We start from the raw sequence: 18,469 nt of genomic DNA, 5'->3' as shown, positions 1-18,469 counted from the left end.
TTTTACTTTTATAACTTTAATAAATCAAATAATATTAACATTTTTATAATTAAATATCAGTATATGTATATTAAACTGACAATGCACGTTCATTTGTATTTTTTGAGTAAACTGCAAATTTTGTTCTGGCCTTGGGAAGGCGTTGGGGTTTTGTGCCCAACTTATGTTAATTCCTGCTCATTTTGAGTTTGACTCGGTTATTTATTGTAATTTCTGTTCGTTTTGTAATTTATTTTGTAATTTCTCCAAATCAATTTAAAAAAAAAAAAAAACTGAATTCTACAGACGATAGCAAAGAACGAGTTTAAAACTTGAAGCGAGTAAAATTATGGCTTCAGAATTTATGCAGCATATATCTGCAAAGCCAGCTCAAATAAACTGACTCGTGCCTTGTCTCTGTGTTTGTAGGATTGAAAAGCAAGTTCGCATTTTTCCAATATCATAGGATTACTACTAAGACGTATCTATAGAATAGTTTCCATAATGAAGGATTTTTCTCGCTATATAGTTGTTTTCAAAACGTATTATTCAACTTTCGGTTACTATTGGCTGCAGTTTGCTCTTTAATAGGTTGCAGTTGTTGCTCCAATAAATGGCTAGTTGTCATAGCAGCTATTGCTATGAATAGTTTAGGTAGAATATCGGGAATTCAGATCGTTAAAATAGAAACTGGAAGTCATTTCACATTTTTTTGTAAGTAGCAAGAAAAGCGACTGTACCACACAAAAGTGCATATTTATGCCATTTTGTCGTGCAAATCGAAATTCTTGGTCCAAACAGGGCTGAAATGCTATCGACCCAAAAATTCCGAGATGATCAATCGGTTAGTAATTATAGACAAGATATGTAAATAACATAATGTTTTCATTATTTGCACAAAAATGTATAGATTTTTCGGGGGGTATTTCGTTTGGGGGAGAGCTCAAGGTCGAGGAAACATAAAAATAGAAGAATTTTGTAGAACAATGATCAATTGCAGCAATATTCAATACAAATTAGATTTTTTTAGAGAGGAAGAGGGGGCAAAACCTGAATAAGAAACCCCTAGGATGCATAACAAGTATTGTGGATCTTATAACACTGACATCCTCTTCAAAATGCCTTTTTTTGTGCTCTACAAGAACGATGTTTGCGTCAGCTTAATCTCGGTCGCTATTATAGTGATCAATGTTACAGGAAATTAAATAAAAAAAACAAGTGTTTTTTAGCTGAAAGTAAGGAACGACGTTAAAACTTAAAACGGACAGAAATTATCCCGTATATGAAAGGGGCTGTCCACCCCTCAACACCTCGCTCTTTACGCTGAAGTTTGACTTTCTCACAACTCTATTTTTTTAAACAATAAATAACTTTAGCGTAAAGAGCGAGGCGTTGAGGAGTGGACAGCCCCTTTCATATACGGGATAATTTCTGTCCGTTTTAAGTTTTAACGTCGTTCCTTACTTTCAGCTAAAAAAGACTTGTTTTTTTTTATTTAATTTCCTGTAACATTGATCACTATAATAGCGACGGAGATGTAAGATTGGCATCATCCCTAGTCGACTAATTGTAATAAAGCGATTAGGCTTAAACATGTCCATAAAAAATATTGTTTCGGTAAACATTATGGTAAACAAGGTAAAATATGAGGGAAAAAAGCAATTACAAGAGATATACTGATAAGTCTTGTGATTTTTTTTTTTTTTTTTTTTTTGGTACAATAACATAGTGGCGTGGAGTTTTGCTAAATAATTATTTTTCAAAAAAAACAGGGCATTTTGGAAATATTTGCAGTTAAATTTAGCAATAAAAGCAGTGTTATCACTGTTGCCAGATGGTGGCAGCACATCTGTATATCGAGCTGTGGTCCGCAAAACACAAAGTAAAAAAATAATTTCAGCCAAATATCAATAATCTAAAATACAGTTGAAAAATCATACAAAAACAAAGGAAACACTGCAGAAATCTGCGACTTCATAGAGGTCGCAGATTTAGAGAAACATTGATGGTCGCATAGAGAAACATTTATACTTTCAGTTAAAAAAAACTTGTTCTTTTTAATTTAATTTTTGAACATTTTTGAATTAACGCAGGTTTTGATTTTAGCTCACCGTACACGAATAATTAGAAAAAATTTGCATATTAATTTTACTTTTATTTGGTTAAATGGCTTTCTCGAAACTTGTTTAATTTTATTTAAGAACGTTTTTATTAGTAATAAATATACGTAACTTACGAATTAACTTACTTAACGAACTTCTATATTCATAGATTTTTAATGCGTATATTAGGGGGTTCGCCCCTAGTCAATACCTTGCTCTTTGAGCTAAAGTTCTAATTTTGTCCCTATTCTTTAAAAATGACCCCTTAATCACAAAGGCCGTTAATCAGAATAAATAGCTCTTATGAAAGTACTAAAAAATCTTTGGCTTAAAGAGCGGGGTAATGACTAGGGGGTGAACCCAATCATATACGTAAAATTTTCTGTTCGTTTTAAATTTTTATGTTGCTCTTTACTTTCAGTTGAAAACTTGTTTTAGTTATATTTTATTTCTGATCTTTTTCTTCAGTAATGATGGGAAATCTGGCGCCCTTTCATAACAATGTCCCTTCCCCAATGCAAACTTCCTTCATGGAAAGATCCTCCCATATAACCCCCGACCCACCCCCCCCCCCACCTACCAGAAAAAATCCCCCCTGAAAACGTCTGTATACTTCCCAATAACCAATACTATATGTTAACATGGGGTAAAGTTCAAAACTTTCAGCCCTCTCCCCAGGGACTTCGGGGTTTTAAGCCATCCTAAAAGACATATTCATCATATATTCGATCATGCTGAACAAAATGGCTATCTCAAAATTTTGATCGGGTGACTTTGGGGAAAAAATTAGCGTGGGAGGGGGCCTAGTTGCCCTCCATTTTTTTTGTCACTTAAAAAGGGCACTAGAACTTTTAATTTCCGTTCCAATGAATCCTCCCACGATATTCTAGGACCACTGGGTCGATACGATCACCCCTGGGAAAAAGAAAAAAAAACAAATAAACACGCATTCGTGATCTTTCTTCTGACAAAAAATGCAAAATTCCACATTTTTGTAGATAGGTGATTGAAACCTATAGAGTAGGGTTTTCTTATACGCTGAATGTGATGGTGTAATTTTCATTAAGGTTCTATAGCTTTTAGGGGGTCTTTCCGCCTTTTTTCCAAAATCAGCCAAATTTTCTCAGGCGCGTAACTTTTGATAGGTTACACTAAACTTGATGAAACTTATATATTTGAAATCAGCATTAAAATATGATTCTTTTGATGTATCTTTTTATATCAAATTTCCGTTTTTAGAGTTTCAGTTACTATTGAGCCGGGTCGCTCCTTACTTACAGTTCGTTACCACGAACTGTTTGACCCGGTATGAGATAGCACAGCTATAAGTAATATAAGTAAAAACACACCGAAGGCGTGTTTTAGGCCATTGAGCTTTTTGTGGTAAAGTTTATTTTTTTTGTGTGTTAAATAAAAAATCTTGCCCCATTTTCCCAGAAAAGGTTATTAAAAATATCTGCTGATTTCAAGAACAAATATTCACCCACCTTAAATAAAACGTCCAAAAGGCAAAATAATCCCCACCTGGGAATGCTAGCTCCAACACCCTTTTTTTACAAAATTATAGTTTTGCCTATGGTGTAAAGCCACAGTGAGGTACGCATTGTCTTAACTTAAATCCAAGTCATTCAGTCTAATCTAAATTATATTTAATTATATAAATATCATACAATACAAGTATTAACATCTATTCAATGAGAAATTGAATGGGGTACATGTTAAATGAATAGTTTTAGTTTGGACTTGAGTGGTTACTACAGACACAGCAGTCAAAGTTTGTGTAACTTTTTGAACGTTTAAAGGATTCTTGATGAAAAGTCTTCCTTCGCCATTTCCTTCAGCATTTTCAAGGTTCTCTTCAGTCTTCTCCAAGTTCTCTTCAACTGCAACTGATGTTTCAGCAACATCTCTGAAAAAAAGACGATATAGTTGGCATTTGTTCAATAGTGGTTGGATGAAATCATATTTTAAGGGCTATGTTGGCTTCTAAAAAGAGTTAACGACAAATTTTGCTGGTTTACGGGAAGATGGGCATTGGCTAAAATTATCGAGAAAATTATTAATTAATATCCACAGAAATTTGATATTTTGAAACACATTGGGGAGCAAAACAGAAAGGAGGCAAGCTAATTTACGTATTTGATTGTAAAAAAAAAAAAAAAAAAAAAAAAAAAAAAAAAAAAAAATTTGTAAAATAAACCATAACCTCAATTGACAATCCTTAACAGAATCTATTTGTGCCCAAAACAAGAGCATGTCCAATTCTGCTGGTAGGTAAATTGGAACAATACTGAAAAACTAAAGCTCTTAAAGAATAGTATAGTTTCATTTTGACGTTGCATTAAGCATTATTTTGCAATCAAACAGTTCGTGGTAACGAACTGTAAGTAAGGAGCGACCCGGCTCAATGGTAACCGAAACTCTAGAAAAGGCGTTTTTCATACTAATCGATACATCAAAAGAACCAGAGTTTTATGCTGATTTCAAATATATAAAGTTTATCAAGTTTAGTCTTACCCATCAAAAGTTACGCACCTGAGAAAATTTGGCTGATTTTCGAAAAAAGGGCGAAAACCCCCCTAAAAGCTATAGAACCTTAATGAAAATCACACCATCAGATTCAGAGTATCAGAGAATCCTACTGTAGAGGTTTCAAGCTCCTATCTACAAAAATGTGGAATTTTGTATTTTTTGCCAGAAGAAAGATCAAGGATGCGTGTTTATTTTTTATTTATTTATATTTTTTCCAGGGGTGATCGTACCGACCCAGTGGTGCTAGAATATCGTAGGAGGGCTCATTGGAACGGAAAATAAAAGTTCTAGTGCCCTTTTTAAGTGACCCAATAAAATGGAGGGCAACTAGGCCCCCTCCCACGCTCATTTTTTCCCAAAGTCACCCGATCAAAATTTTGAGATAGCCATTTTGTTTAGCATGTGGTTGGAGCCATTTTGTTTAGCATGTGGTTATGTGGGAGGATCTTTTTATGAAGGAAGTTTTCATGGGGGAAGAAACACTGCTATGAAGGGGACGCCGGATTTCCCAGCATTATTTAAAAAAAGATCAGAAATTAAATTTAAAAAAATAAGTTTTTCAACTGAAAGTAAGGAGCAACATCAAAAATTGAAACAAGCAGCAATTGTAATGCATAAGACTGGGTTCGCCCTCTAGTCAATACCTTGCGCTTTAAGCCAAAGATTTTTTAGTACTTTTAAAAGAGCTATTTATTCTAATTAACGGCCGTTGTGATTAAGCGGTCATTTTTAAAGAATTGGTACAGAATTTGAACTTTAGCGTAAAGAGCAAGGTATTGACTAGGGGGCGAACCCCCTAATATATACATTAAAAATATATGAATATAGAAGTTCGTTACGTAAGTTAATTCATAAGTTACGTATATTTAGTACTAATAAAAACGTTCGTAAACAAAATTAAACAACTTTCGAGTAGGCCATTTAACCAAATAAAAGTAAAATTAATATGCAAATTTTGTTTTAATTATTCATGTACGGTGAGCCAAAATCAAAACCTGATTGAATTCAAAAAAGTTCAAAAATTAAATAAAACAAACAAGTTTTTTTTAACTGAAAGTAAGGAACGACGTCAAAACTTAAAACGAACAGAAATTATTCCGTATATGAAAGGGGCTGTCCCCTCCTCAACGCCTCGCTCTTTACGCTAAAGGTTGACTTTCTCACAACACTATTATTTTTTAAAAATAAAAAAACTTTAGCGTAAAGAGCGAGGCGTTGAGGAGGGGACAGCTCTTTTCATATACGGAATAATTTCTGTTCGTTTCAAGTTTTAACGTCGTTTCTTACTTTCAGTTAAATAAAAAAAATTTTATTTAATAATAAGTAAGATTATGGTAAAAACCGGGTTTTTCGCAAAAAAGGTAATGTAATTGATATACAGCTCAAGACTGGAAGAAATGTCTTTAACAGTTCAAAAGGGGGATTCCTTTTGAGCTTTCAACTCATAACGTTGCTCATCAGTGCACTGCGCACTGCTCATCAGTTTTACTTTCCTATTGATTCCTGTGTTCTTGCTGAGCCTTTGCTATATTCCTCAGGATGAACTCCTTCAAAAAAGTTCCCTTAAACAGGGGATAAATTTCAACACTTTGAAATTTTTGATTCCACGCCAAGTAAAATGAAAATTTTCGCTTTCTGCCTTAATCACCGCAATATGACTTACATAATATTTCCCTGGTATGCCTCCTATGGTCCAAATGTGTCAAAGACAAGAAATTCAGTGCAGCTTCTCTACGTGATAAATCAATTGTCTTTCAGTCATTTATATTTAGAATAAATATTCTAATGATTCAGAAAATATCATTGATGAACCTAAATAAGTTACAGTCATCTTGTTTCTTTCTAAAACCACTACTGCACGGCATCGGCATGTTTAGAAATGGAGAGCAAATAGCAAATAGTCTGTCTGGACATAACCCAGTTAAAGGTGGGCACGGGGACTCAATTGGTGTTAAGAAAGGATGGGTGGAATATTTTGAGAATTTGTTAAACCGTGATGAAGTTGTAGAAAATGATATGAACAAAGAAAAAAAAATGCTTCGACAATTTGAAATTGAAGGAAAATTTATTGACGAGGGGAAGTTGGAGACACTACTAAAAGGATTGAATATAATAAGGCCTTGGGTGCGGACAGCATGCTAAATAAGATTTTGAAACACGATGGTTGTGGATCTATAGATAAATTTATGAAGGTTATGAAAATGCCGTTAACAAGGTTTCTTTTGGAATTCTCCCATCTATTTAAATCATTCTCTGATAGTCTCTGACAGTTCTCAAGATGTCAATCAGTTCTCAAGTCATCTTGAGAAGTTACAGTCATCTTGTTTCTTTCTAAAACCACACTGTTACTGCATCGGGGAAATATAATCCTCCGTGTCTAGTCTTCCTACTAGGGGGCAGCTGCATGAACCGTGGTATCGCTGGTAAATTATATATTAGCTAGTATGGGCACCGGAATGCTATCCTAATTTGTTTACTGTATACTTTAGCAAAGAACTATCTGAAGTACTAAGTACTTCTGAAGTATAATGCTACGACGCACAAATAATAAGAATAAAAATAATAATAATATAGATTTATTACCTGCCAAAACTGTAAGAGATACAATGGGCGGCAGAGTATAAAAAAGTGAAAAAAGTGAAAAAAAAGACAAACAACAAAATACGGTTTAACACGAATATATACAATGAAATGGGCCCTCAACATCGACATTCAAATAACACATTCAACTCAAGTCTGTCCCTGAAGCGTTACCCAAGGATGACCTAGAGTCATGAACTTTTTATGAAAACTCGCTACTCTGGCAGGAACTGCCAAGGCAGGGTCTATCAATCCAAATCTACTGATCAAATACCGGTTTTTGGACCATGGTGGTAGTCCAAGCAGATACTTAGCATATTTAAAATAAAACGTGCGCAACTTTTTCTTCTCTGTCTGTATGAAGCAACTCCAAAACGGAGAGATGTAGAGAAAATTCGGTAAAGCAAATGCATTATACAATTGGGCTAAAATATCACGACTAAATCTCGCCTTGCTCGGGACAAGCTTTCCATATGCAGAACGAACTTTTCTAAGGGTATCAGCGATAATAAGTACGCGTGTGGCCTTGAGTGACGTACCGATCGGGACTCCAAGGTAAGTAAGTGATGGAACAGGTTTGATTTCCGTATCATCTAGCATAACGCATAGGTCCTCAGTCGACACTTTATAATTGAAAAATAACAATTCAGCTTTCGATGGATTAAATGTATGGCCGACACGAGCATATTCTACCTTTAATGCACTAAAACAACTCTTTATTCCATTCAGGGTTCTACTAATGTTTAAAATGTCGTCAGCATAACCTATGAGCGACACGTCAATCCCTGGGATTTCACACGTCGACACGTCACTCGCAGAAATGTGTTTTTGGTGCCCTAATGTGCAACTTTATCCTGAAATCACCTCCCAGTCATTAGGGACTTAATATTGTATGCAGCCAAGCAGAAACGTTCTTACAAATTGCGTAAAATAACCAGATGAAGTAAGCTTACAACGGCGCACTGCACTGCCTTGCCGGGGCCTTGAGAGCTAAAACAGTAGCCCTGTCGGTCAACCATCATATCACCTCAAAATCGATGCCAAATATTGAAATTATATATCTTTTTTTGGGGGGTGGGGTATTGGGAGTGGCGAATGTAGCCTGGGACAATACTTCAATGGATAGAAGTTGATATGCAATTTTTGTGTATAACAAACGTTATTTTGCAAAATATTTGTCTTAGCTGAGTAAATGCAATTTTCTACTTTTTCCTTTAGTTGCTTCTAAATTTTGAAATTTTCAGGGCGGTACCATATTTTGATCAGTACTGTCCAGTTGAACAGTTAAAACTAAGAGACATTAATCAGTCAGATCTGACGACGCTTTTCGTCCGTAAAGATTCAAACATTAACAATCTGTTGATTCCCAGAGACAACTACAAACTCAAAGGAAAGCTACACCTTCTTAGGCTGTTGGGTGCCATATGTTTTTAGTTTTATTTGTCGGTTTTCATCCAAATTCCTTTTTTTAATTTAGCATTCATTGGACTATTACTAGAAGCTACAATACAGTATGTTTTTAACTCATACATGGCTGTGTAAGTTTTTACTTAAGCAATTCAAACAATTAAATTTCATTTTCAATTTCCTTGGTACTCGAAATGTCAAGAAGTAAGTAATCCTTCTGTTTTTTATTTAGGTTATTCAGTTGATCAGTAAAAGTGCATGAACTTCAAATTTTTGTAAAAATAGTTGAGGAAATAGAGGTAATTCAAAGTTACAACAGTGACTCAAAAAACCTCCAAAAAAAGTAAGATTTGCTGGGAAAGAAATGACTTTTCTGCTATTCTAAAAAAAAAAAAACTTAAGAAACTGAAGATCCTATGGAGACTGGCCGAATTTATTATCTTTTAAAGTAAATTTTTTGGAAATCATCAACAGTTAGGCTACATATGTCTTCTTGCTCCATCTGCTAATTTTTTTTTAGAGAGACAATAGTTTTTTTTGTACACAAGGGGTAAGGTTGAGCTTTTTTTTGTACAAAAGTTGGTTGAGCTAATGCAAGGCCGTACCCGGAGGGGAGTTAGGGGGGTTTGAACCCCTCTCGAAATGGTTTTTCGACTCGTAAAAACGTAACAAAAATGGATATAAACAAATTTTGTATGCGTTGTTTGAGTTTTTTTTGTGTGAAATCCCCCCGAAAAAAAAATCTTTGATTAAAACCCCATCCAAAAAAAAAGAATCCTGGGTACGGCCTTGATCTAATGTTATGGGCAGTGGTGCCATATCATGAAAATAATGATAAGGAGCCGGGAAACTATATATTATTCAAATTGGGGGAGGGGTTTGCTTTTTCCAACGAATATAACGAAATGACAAAATAACGTTTTTTACTGGTAATACCAAAAAAGGTGTTTTCAAAGTTTAGGGGAAGAGGGGAGGAAATGGGAAAATGGGCCAAATTTGGGCACTTTGTGAATTTTGGCAAGAAAGAAACAACCCCTGCATGTATGCCTGTATTTTACTATCACACATATTGTGAAATCCCATGGAGAATGCTCATATTCTCAAGAATTTAAGTGGAAGTCTTATAACCGATTTAAAACAGAGGCATTATTTAAGTGGCCAGAATCTTATCTCCTATCTCAAAGGTTAAAAATTTTAGCCTATGTTTCTAAAAAGGAAAAAAAATACGAGACGAAAAAATGTACAAAAAAATTACCAAAAGTAAGACTTTCCCAAGAGCAGCCCGCCCTACATCTGGGAATGAAATGGCATCTTTGTTAAAATAAAATTAGCTAGAGGATTTTGTTTCGCATATTAAAATTTGTCTTCAAAAATTCCTTCTCCTATGGCACTAAAATAATACAAGACAAATCAAGAGGCTACTAAATGTCTTTGATGTATCCCGTCAGTTGCTTTTCTAAAAATCCATCTTTAGATGAGGTTTGGATGGTGTATCATTAGATGGTGCAATACAGGGTTCCTGTATAGCCTAGTGCTGTGCATTGACCCTGCTAGTCCTTGGTTTTTATCATATTTCGAATAGCCGACTGTGAATCTTTTAAACAAATCTAAATTTTGATGCATAAGAATTTAGTAACAAATTGCAGTTATAAATTGAAAAAAATGAAAATTTTACTGTATGCCATACATTTTACCATCAGTATCCTATATCTCACTTATAGTGTGGGACGTACACTTCATGGTACTACTTAAGGATTACATGAAGATTTGTTTCATAGCAAGTCATATTTTAGAAATATATGATTTTGGGTAAACTAAGAAAGGAATATTGAGGTTTTTTTTCTCTATCTCAGTATTCCAAAAATAGACAATTTTCACAGGGAGTATTATTTATATCTATATAGAGATAAAGGTGCTGTTTAATTCTATCTCTGATCTGTCTTTAAAAAAATAACAAATCTCTTCGCATAATATCTTTTTTTCATAGAAATCTATAATAGTTCTTTGTTTACTGTTTTTTTTTTAACTGTTTGTAAAGTTTCAAGTTTATAACTTACTCTGCGGCATCTTTTTGCTCTTGTTCCTCTACAAGGCTGGGGACAATAGGCAGAACACTAGCAGATTCTATTTTAGCGATGGTGCCATCAACTGGATTCTCAAAAGCCCACCTCTTCTTTCTACAGCTGGGAATGGATGAAATAGTGATTGTTAAAGGAGCAGGATTGTTAGGTAAATTAAGCAGTGGCGGATCGGCAGCCAGGTATACGCCGGTGGTAACGTAGGTAAATGCATACCCTGCGATTATATTATAGCAAAAAGTAGCAGCAGCAAGGCTGGTTGTTGTTGTTGTTATTGTAAGAAGAGATTTTGTGAGACCAACACTTGGGAGACTGAAAAGAAATCTTTCTTCGCCATTTATGAGCTCCGACTGAGCGCTTTTGATTGAAGAATCTAGCTCAGCAAATGCCACTGTGGCAAGAGCCGTAAGTGCCAAGAAACGAATCATCTAAAAAAAAGAAATAATTAAAATTCTGATAGGGATCATTTGAATTTCTTGGACGGGGAAAGTTCCTAAAAAACATATTTTTAAAACAATATTGGTTTGATTTCTGAATGTTTTTAGAGTTTAATAATTTCCGATACGTAATTTCCCGAGTGGGTAGGAATTCTTGAATATTACTTATAGTGAGAGTTGTCTTCACACCCAGTTAATTCGACATGCTTTGGGCTTCTGGCAAAAGGTGAGATTAATCTTAGTTTTAGCCAATTTCTTATGGTATAATTTTTTGGCCTCTACCAAATTAATATGTTTTTCATTTAAATATAGCATAGCGAAGACTAAGTTTTTTTTTCCAGTTGAAAAAGGTTTGGGAGAATAGGAAGGTAGGTCCAAAAACCAAGATTCGAATACAGACAGCTACAGTGATGGCAGTGGTCAAGCATGATTCTGAAACGCGAGTGCTTCGGAAGACGGAAGAGGATTTGTTATGTGATCTCAAGAGAAAGTGTCTACAGATAATTTTGGGCCCCGTTTGACTAATCGTATTTCAAACAGTAATCTGTGTGAAGAAATATGGTTCTATCTCACTTTTAGGGCTATAATAAGAGAAAGATTTAAATGGCTAAGTCACGTTCTGAGGAAAATAGCCGTAAGAAAGGACTTAAAGAAAATTAGAACTTGTTGCGAGGGATACTTTGAGCAGATTGGGATGTAGGATGAGCGTGCGCAGTCGCGTTGGCGTCAGGCGTTTTAGTGCTGCAAGGAGTTGTTAATAATTAGTATACTTTATCAATGTCAACGAATAGTTATAGGCACCAGTTTGACTGACCGTATGTCAAACAATAAGATGCACGAAAAACGTGGTTCTATCCTACTTCCTAGGGGTATAATAAAAGATTAGTTGACATGGCTGCGACGCGTTTTAAAGATGAAGGAAGACAGATTACCAAAGATTGTTCTTCTTTGCCATCCATCTGAGACCGAACAAAAAGCAGGTTGTCCTTGAACAGGGCGGAAAGAGGTCATAAGAAAGAAGGTAGAATTTAAAGTTCATGGGAGGGGGTGTAGACTGAGGTAATGGATAGGTTGGAGTGGAGGAGGAGCGTCCGCAGCTGTGTTGGCCTTAGGTGACTCGGTGATGCAGGGAGTTGTAAGTGGTACTAGCATCAAAACAATATTTAGTCAGTTTTACTCGATTAATAGAAGCTTCATTTTGATTATCATAACCATTTGACATGGGCTTGGTTTGAATTTTGACTGTTCTGAGTTATCGATTTATTAAAAATATTAAGAAGCTCAACTTAAGACACGGTCTTTCAATATATCAATAGTTCGAAATTTAAAGATACTTTTGAATGTTATATGGAATATATAATATATAAAAGCCCCTCTAAATTAGAGGGGCTAAATTAAACGAGGTTCATGTAGGGATGGGCGCATACATTTATTTTTGGGCTGAAGTGTCCGAATGGTAGGGGGTGGTTGAAAACAAGTAGGGCAGCCAGGTCAAGTATATCAAACTAAATTTTAAATATTGTGGTTTTTTTAATATCAAGATTTCAGGGAGGAGGAACGTAGGACCAAAGGTCCTCCTTCACTATGCAAGAGTTATGCAATGAGTTATGTTGGATAACAGATAAGGGGCGGATCCAGGATTTTCTTAGGGGGTCGCAAATTAGGCTGATTTGATAAACTTGCGTTAGGGGCAAGTTTAATTAACACAAACTTGCGTTAATTAAGTAAATTACACTACTTTAGACTATGTTAGGGGGGTGCGCGCGCCCTCGCCCCCTGGATCCGCCACTGTAACAGATGAGATGTGTCTATTTCAGAAGAGAGTGGTAAAACTCTATTTGCATATATATTTTCCTTCCTTTTAATCAACAACCGGTCCATAATGTCAAATAATTTCATATCCAGGCATTATGGAGACCTGGGAATAATTGCCATCGATTGTATTTGGAAAGACTCCTGAATAGGAATGAACAAACTGGAGCATGGGTGCCCATAGGTTGAATTTTAGGGGGGAGGCTTACCTGTGTCTAATTGGGACTTCCAGTGCTGTATAATTGAAATCTCAAGACAAAATATCATAGGCATTACGATATCACTGCCTAAGTAAAGAGCGACGTGGGCATAATATATATTTTTTAGACCAGGACACTTCTTATAGAAAGGAATGTCATAGGAACTTCAAAAAAGCTCATGGAGGGCAACCAGCTCCTCCTCCCCTACGTCAATCATTTCTCCAAACACATCCAGTCAAAATTTTGAGATAGTCATTTTGTTCAGTGTAGTTTAAAGGTCCGGAAATTATGACTTTGAGAATGAACCCCCCCCCCCACAACCCTCAGAGCAAGGGTTGTAAGTTATGCCCTTTGGGGATATAAAGTTTTTTATAGAAAGGGTGGTTTCAGAACCACCCTTTCTATAATTTGATTGGTAATCAGAAGTTCTACTGGCCTTTTCAACAGTCAAAAGTGATTGGAGGTCATCCAGCCCCCTCCCCATACACTAATCATTTCCACAAACACATTCAATCATAATTGTTTAGATAGCCATTTTGATTAGTGTAGTTGAAAGGTCCAAAAATTACCTCTTTGAGGATAACTCCCCCCCCCCATATAACCCTCAGGTCAAGGGTTGTAATAAACTTCAAAGAGGGCTCATTGGATTGGTAATCAGAAGTTATAGTGCTATTTTTAAGAGTAAAAGTGATCAGAAGGCAAATAGCCCCCCCCCCCCCACACACACGTCGTATTTTCCCGAAACGCATCTGATAGAAATTTTAAGATGGTCATTTGTTATCGTACAAACTTCGAATAGGGCTCAGTCGGTTGGTAATTGAAAGGGTTAGTACCTTCTTTAATAGTCAAAAGTGATTGGAGGCCAACCACCCCCCCACGCCCATCATTTCCCCAAACACTTCCAGTCAAAACTTTGAGGTATAGTTATTTTGTTTGACGTAATTTAAAAGTCCAGAAATTATGTCTTTGAGGATGACAATCCCCTCACAGTCCTCAGGGCAAGGGTTGTAAGGTATGCCCCGAGGACATTTAAGGTTTTTATGGAAGCGGTCATCGTGAAAACTTCGGAAGGGGCTCATTAGATTGGAAATCGGAAGTTGAAGAAACATTTTTAAGAGTCAAATTTATCGGAGGGCAGCTATACCCCCCACGTCATATTTTCCCCCAGTGCATTCGACAGAAATTTTAAGATAGCAAATTTGCTCAAAAATAGTCCAAAAATATCATAACACGGCCTTTGGGGTTGACACCCCCCCAAGTATGGTGATAAGGGTTTTAAATTATGCCCCGGGGGATGTATGGTTTTTATGAAGAGGTGGTCTTGTGAACTGTAGAGGAGGCTCATTTGATTGGAAATGCAGAGTTCTAGTTCCATTTTAAGAGTCAAGCGTGATGGAGAGAAAATACCCTCTCCCCCTCTCCCTGATATCCTCTTTTCCCCTAACACATTCAATCGAAATTGTGAGACAGCCATTTTGTAGCCAGTCCAAAGAGAATATAACAATGCCTTCAGTAGTCAAATATAAGAAATATTTAGGCAGACGTTGAACTAAATTAAGTGAGTATTAAGGTGAAACTTCCAGGAAGTGTTTAGGGGGCGTTCCAATTAAACGAAAAAACTGTATACATGTAGGTTTTCCAAAAGGCATATAATATCATAGGCAGCACCATTCTATAATAGCTAGAAATATCATTGAAACATTTAAAGAAGCTAATTTGATTCAAATTAAAAGTTCTGGGGTCCTTTCTAAGAGTAAAAAGAGATTGGAGGGCGATCAGCCCGTCTCTCCAGCCAATTTATTTCCCATACACTTCTAGTCAAATTTTGAGACAACTATTTTGATCAGCAAAGTAGAAAGGTCCAGCAACTATGTCTTTAGGGATAATGGGCATGTCAAACCCCCGCAATTATGCCAAACTATGGATTCTTATAGAAAAATTCGGTTATATTATAGCCGAAAAGATATAATTTTTTTCATGAAAATTACTTTGTCAATAAAAAACGAACAGATATTCATCTAAAAAACTTTTTCCACAAAACTAGCTTTTCAAAGAAAAGTAAAGAGCTCCATTAAGCAAAAAATGGGCAAAAATGAAGTCAAGCAATCATCCAAGCGTAAAACTAACACAAACCACTATCAATAAATAAATGAAACTCAAAATGAACAGAAATTAGAATAAATAGCCGAGTCAAACTCGAACCGAGCAAAAATTATCACTAGTAGGGCTGATAACCCCCATGCCTTCTCACAACCGGAACATAATTTGCGCTTTACTGAAAACAAAATATGTTTGAATGTTTTCACTTTTTTACTTAAATAAGTAAAAAAAACTTTTTTACTCAGTTTTTACCCATTTTTATTTTAAGGAATAAATATCAGTATAGGTATATTAAGCTGACAATCCCAGTCATTTTTTTTTTCAGTAAAGCCTAAGTTATGTTCTGGTCATGAGAAAGCATGGGGGTTGTCAGCCCTAGTAATGCTAATTTTTGCTCGTTTTGAGTTTGACTCGGCTATTTATTATAATTTCTGTTCGTTTTCAGTTTCATTTAATTTTTGATAGTGATTTGTGGTAGTTTTACGCTTGGAAGATTATTTGACTTTATTTTTGCCCATTTTTAGCTTCATAGAGCTCTTTACTTGGTAAATTTTATGTTATTCATATTATTGACTTATGAATAAAGTAAACATACCACTCGATGCCTTTTTTATGATATTTCCAAATATAATAATCATTTTTGTCGGAACTGAATTTTACCCCCACCCGTATATATACCAATTCAGGGTATATATTTTTACATTCGGGGGTGGGGGGAAATTTTATTTCTTATGTAAATAAGATGTAAGTTTAAACTTCCCCCCCCCCCCTAATGTGCAAATATATACCCTAAATTAGTATATATAGGGGTGGGGGTAAAATTCAGTTCCGACAAAAATGATTATCATATTTGGAAAGATCATAAAAAAGGCATCGGAAATGAATTTCAGCCCCCCCAATATATGCCAATTCAGGGTTATGTTAGGTTGGGTTAGGTTAGGTATATATAGGGGGGGGGGGCTGAAATTCATTTCCGATAGAAATGATTATTATATTCGTTATCAGCATAAAAAAAAGGCATTAAATGGTGTATTCACTTTATTTCTAACTCAATAATATGATTTCGTAGAACTTTACCAACGTTTTTTAATACAAATATATGACATCGTCATTCAGCCAGGGGGGTGGTGGTGCCCCCCTTACGGGCACCCATGAACTGGAGCAGGAGGTAAGTAAACTAGAATAAACAGATTAGCTATATTAGAATATTTGCATAGGTAGGATACCAGGAGTACATTACAATGACTACAGTAAGGTATAGGGTGGGAGCAAGGCAATAGAATGTTAACCTTAAGAGAATAAAGAATATTAATTTTCCAAATGAGGATGGTTGTGGCCCCCAAAGCCTCCAGTTACTCCTATATCGCTGGTTGCATTTATGCAAAAAATTGATTAAAAAAATAAATAAGTAAGATAAAGAATGTTATTCATACCTTCTGTAGCGATCACTTGAAAAAAACTGATGTAAGAATCTCCCAAAGTTAAGTCTATATACCGCAACTGGAAACCAGACGACAAACTAAAGTAAGGCCTAAAAACTAGTTAGATGTTATTACGTGTTTTTCTACCAAGCTATATAGGTAGAACGGGTTTTTGTATTCAAGACCTTTTTGTGCTCTACTATAGGGTATACTATAACTTTTTACAAGGAATTAATTAAAAAAACTTTTTCCACAAAAAAGTTTTTCAAAAAAACGTAAAGAACTCCATTAAACAAAAAATGAGCAAAAATAAACTCAAATAATCTACAAAGCGTGAAACTACCGCAAATCTGCATCGATAAATAAATGAAACCCAAAACGAACAGAAATAAGAAAAAGTTGTCGATTCGGACCCAAAACGAGCAGAAATTAACATAAGTTGGGCTCAAAACCCCTATGCCTTCCCAAGGCCCGAACAAAATTTGCACTTTACTGAAAAAAAATACAAATGTTTTTACTTTTATGACTTTAATTAATCAACTGATATTAGGATTTTGATCACTAAATTTCAGTGTATGTATATTAAACTGACAATGTACATTCATTTGTGGTTTTTTTAGTAAAGTGCAAGTTATGTTCTGCTATTGGGAAGGCATGGGGGCTTAGAGCCCAACTTATGTTAATTTCTGCTCGTTTTGAGTTTGACTCGGTTATTTATTGTAATTTCTATTCATTTTGGGTTTCATTTATTTATCAATGCTGATTTGTGGTAGTTTCACTCTTGGTAGATTATTTGAGTTTATTTTTGCTCATTTTCTGTTTAATGGAGTTCTTTACTTTTCTTTGAAAAACTTTTTTTGTGGAAAAAGTTTTTTTTAATTAATTTCTGTTCGTTTTATATTGACATAGTCTTTTCAGAGACAAAGAAAATAATACTTTAAATGTTTCCGTTTTTTTTAAAGATTTATAGTTTAGCCTGCTATTTGTATGCTGGAGAAAAAATTTCAGCAATTTTTAACAACATACACCCTCTTAAAAATCTGGACACAAATAGAAGTGTTTAATTTAGTTTCATACCTCGTCTAGTTGACCTGAAATGGAAAACTTGATACCATTCACAAAAAAATCTCTTTACTTTCTTTGATAGCTTGGATACCCTTATGCTATTTTGATTTGGTTAAATTTTAAGAGCAGAAGAGGCCCCGAAAGTTTGAACATAAAACTCTCAGTCGTTCCTGGGATACTGCTGAGATACCTTATTGGGAATTAGCATTAATACAGTGCATTTTGATTTAATCTTATGGCAACATTTAGTTTTTAAACGTAAAGTCAAATGGGAGAGTGGGCGTGGAAGGGGGATTACGTTTCCTCCAATCACTTTCGACTATTAAAAAGGGCATCAGCCCTTTCTATTTTCAATCGAATGAGCCCTTTTCGAAGTTCCTACGAAAACTCCTTCGATACAAAGTGCTTTGGTCTAAACAACAACAACAAAATAATACATTATACCCACATCGATCTTTACTATAAAAATGTCAAGCCTTCTTATCACTTTCGACCATTAAAAAGGGCACTAGGCCTTTCGATTTCCAATCGAATGAGCCCTTTTGAGTTTCTACGACAACAATTCCTATAAACACCTTTTATGCCCCCAAGCGTGAGAGGGGCGTTTATCGTTCTCCAATCACTTTCAACTATTAAAAAAGGCACTAGCCCTTTCAATTTCCGGTCAAATGAGCCCTTTTGAAGTATCTACGAGAGCGCTTTCAATAAAAACCTTATATGCCCCCAGGGGATAACTTATAACCCTCGCCCTGAGAG

General features: G+C 35.4%; 1 protein-coding gene across 1 annotated transcript; it reads right to left on the bottom strand.

The window, feature by feature from the left end:
* Positions 1-3,713: 3,713 nt before the first annotated feature.
* LOC148944593 (uncharacterized) lies at positions 3,714-16,813 on the bottom strand. The gene is made up of 3 exons (XM_089100754.1): positions 16,661-16,813; positions 10,658-11,106; positions 3,714-3,990 (listed from the first exon to the last, which is right to left on the bottom strand). Exons 2-3 carry the CDS (start codon positions 11,104-11,106, stop codon positions 3,762-3,764), a joined length of 678 nt encoding a protein of 225 aa, XP_088956880.1. The 5' UTR covers positions 16,661-16,813; the 3' UTR covers positions 3,714-3,761.
* Between the last annotated feature and the right edge of the window lie 1,656 nt (positions 16,814-18,469).

The sequence above is a fragment of the Artemia sp. Qi Xiang Cuo genome, chromosome 14 (assembly GCF_049724085.1).
Source record: "Artemia sp. Qi Xiang Cuo chromosome 14, ASM4972408v1, whole genome shotgun sequence".
NCBI classification, from domain to species: domain Eukaryota; kingdom Metazoa; phylum Arthropoda; class Branchiopoda; order Anostraca; family Artemiidae; genus Artemia; species Artemia sp. Qi Xiang Cuo.
Note: the sequence above shows the minus strand (reverse complement) of the source record. Positions and strands in the feature narration are given on the sequence as shown.

Bases quoted from the DNA above. Each gene is read 5' to 3' on its own strand.
- LOC148944593 (XM_089100754.1), bottom strand. From the start codon at position 11,106: ATGATTCGTTTCTTGGCACTTACGGCTCTTGCCACAGTGGCATTTGCT. The intron at 3,991-10,657 runs GTAAGTTATAAA...TCTTTTTTTCAG, and splicing joins GAGCAAAAAGATGCCGCAGA to AGATGTTGCTGAAACATCAG.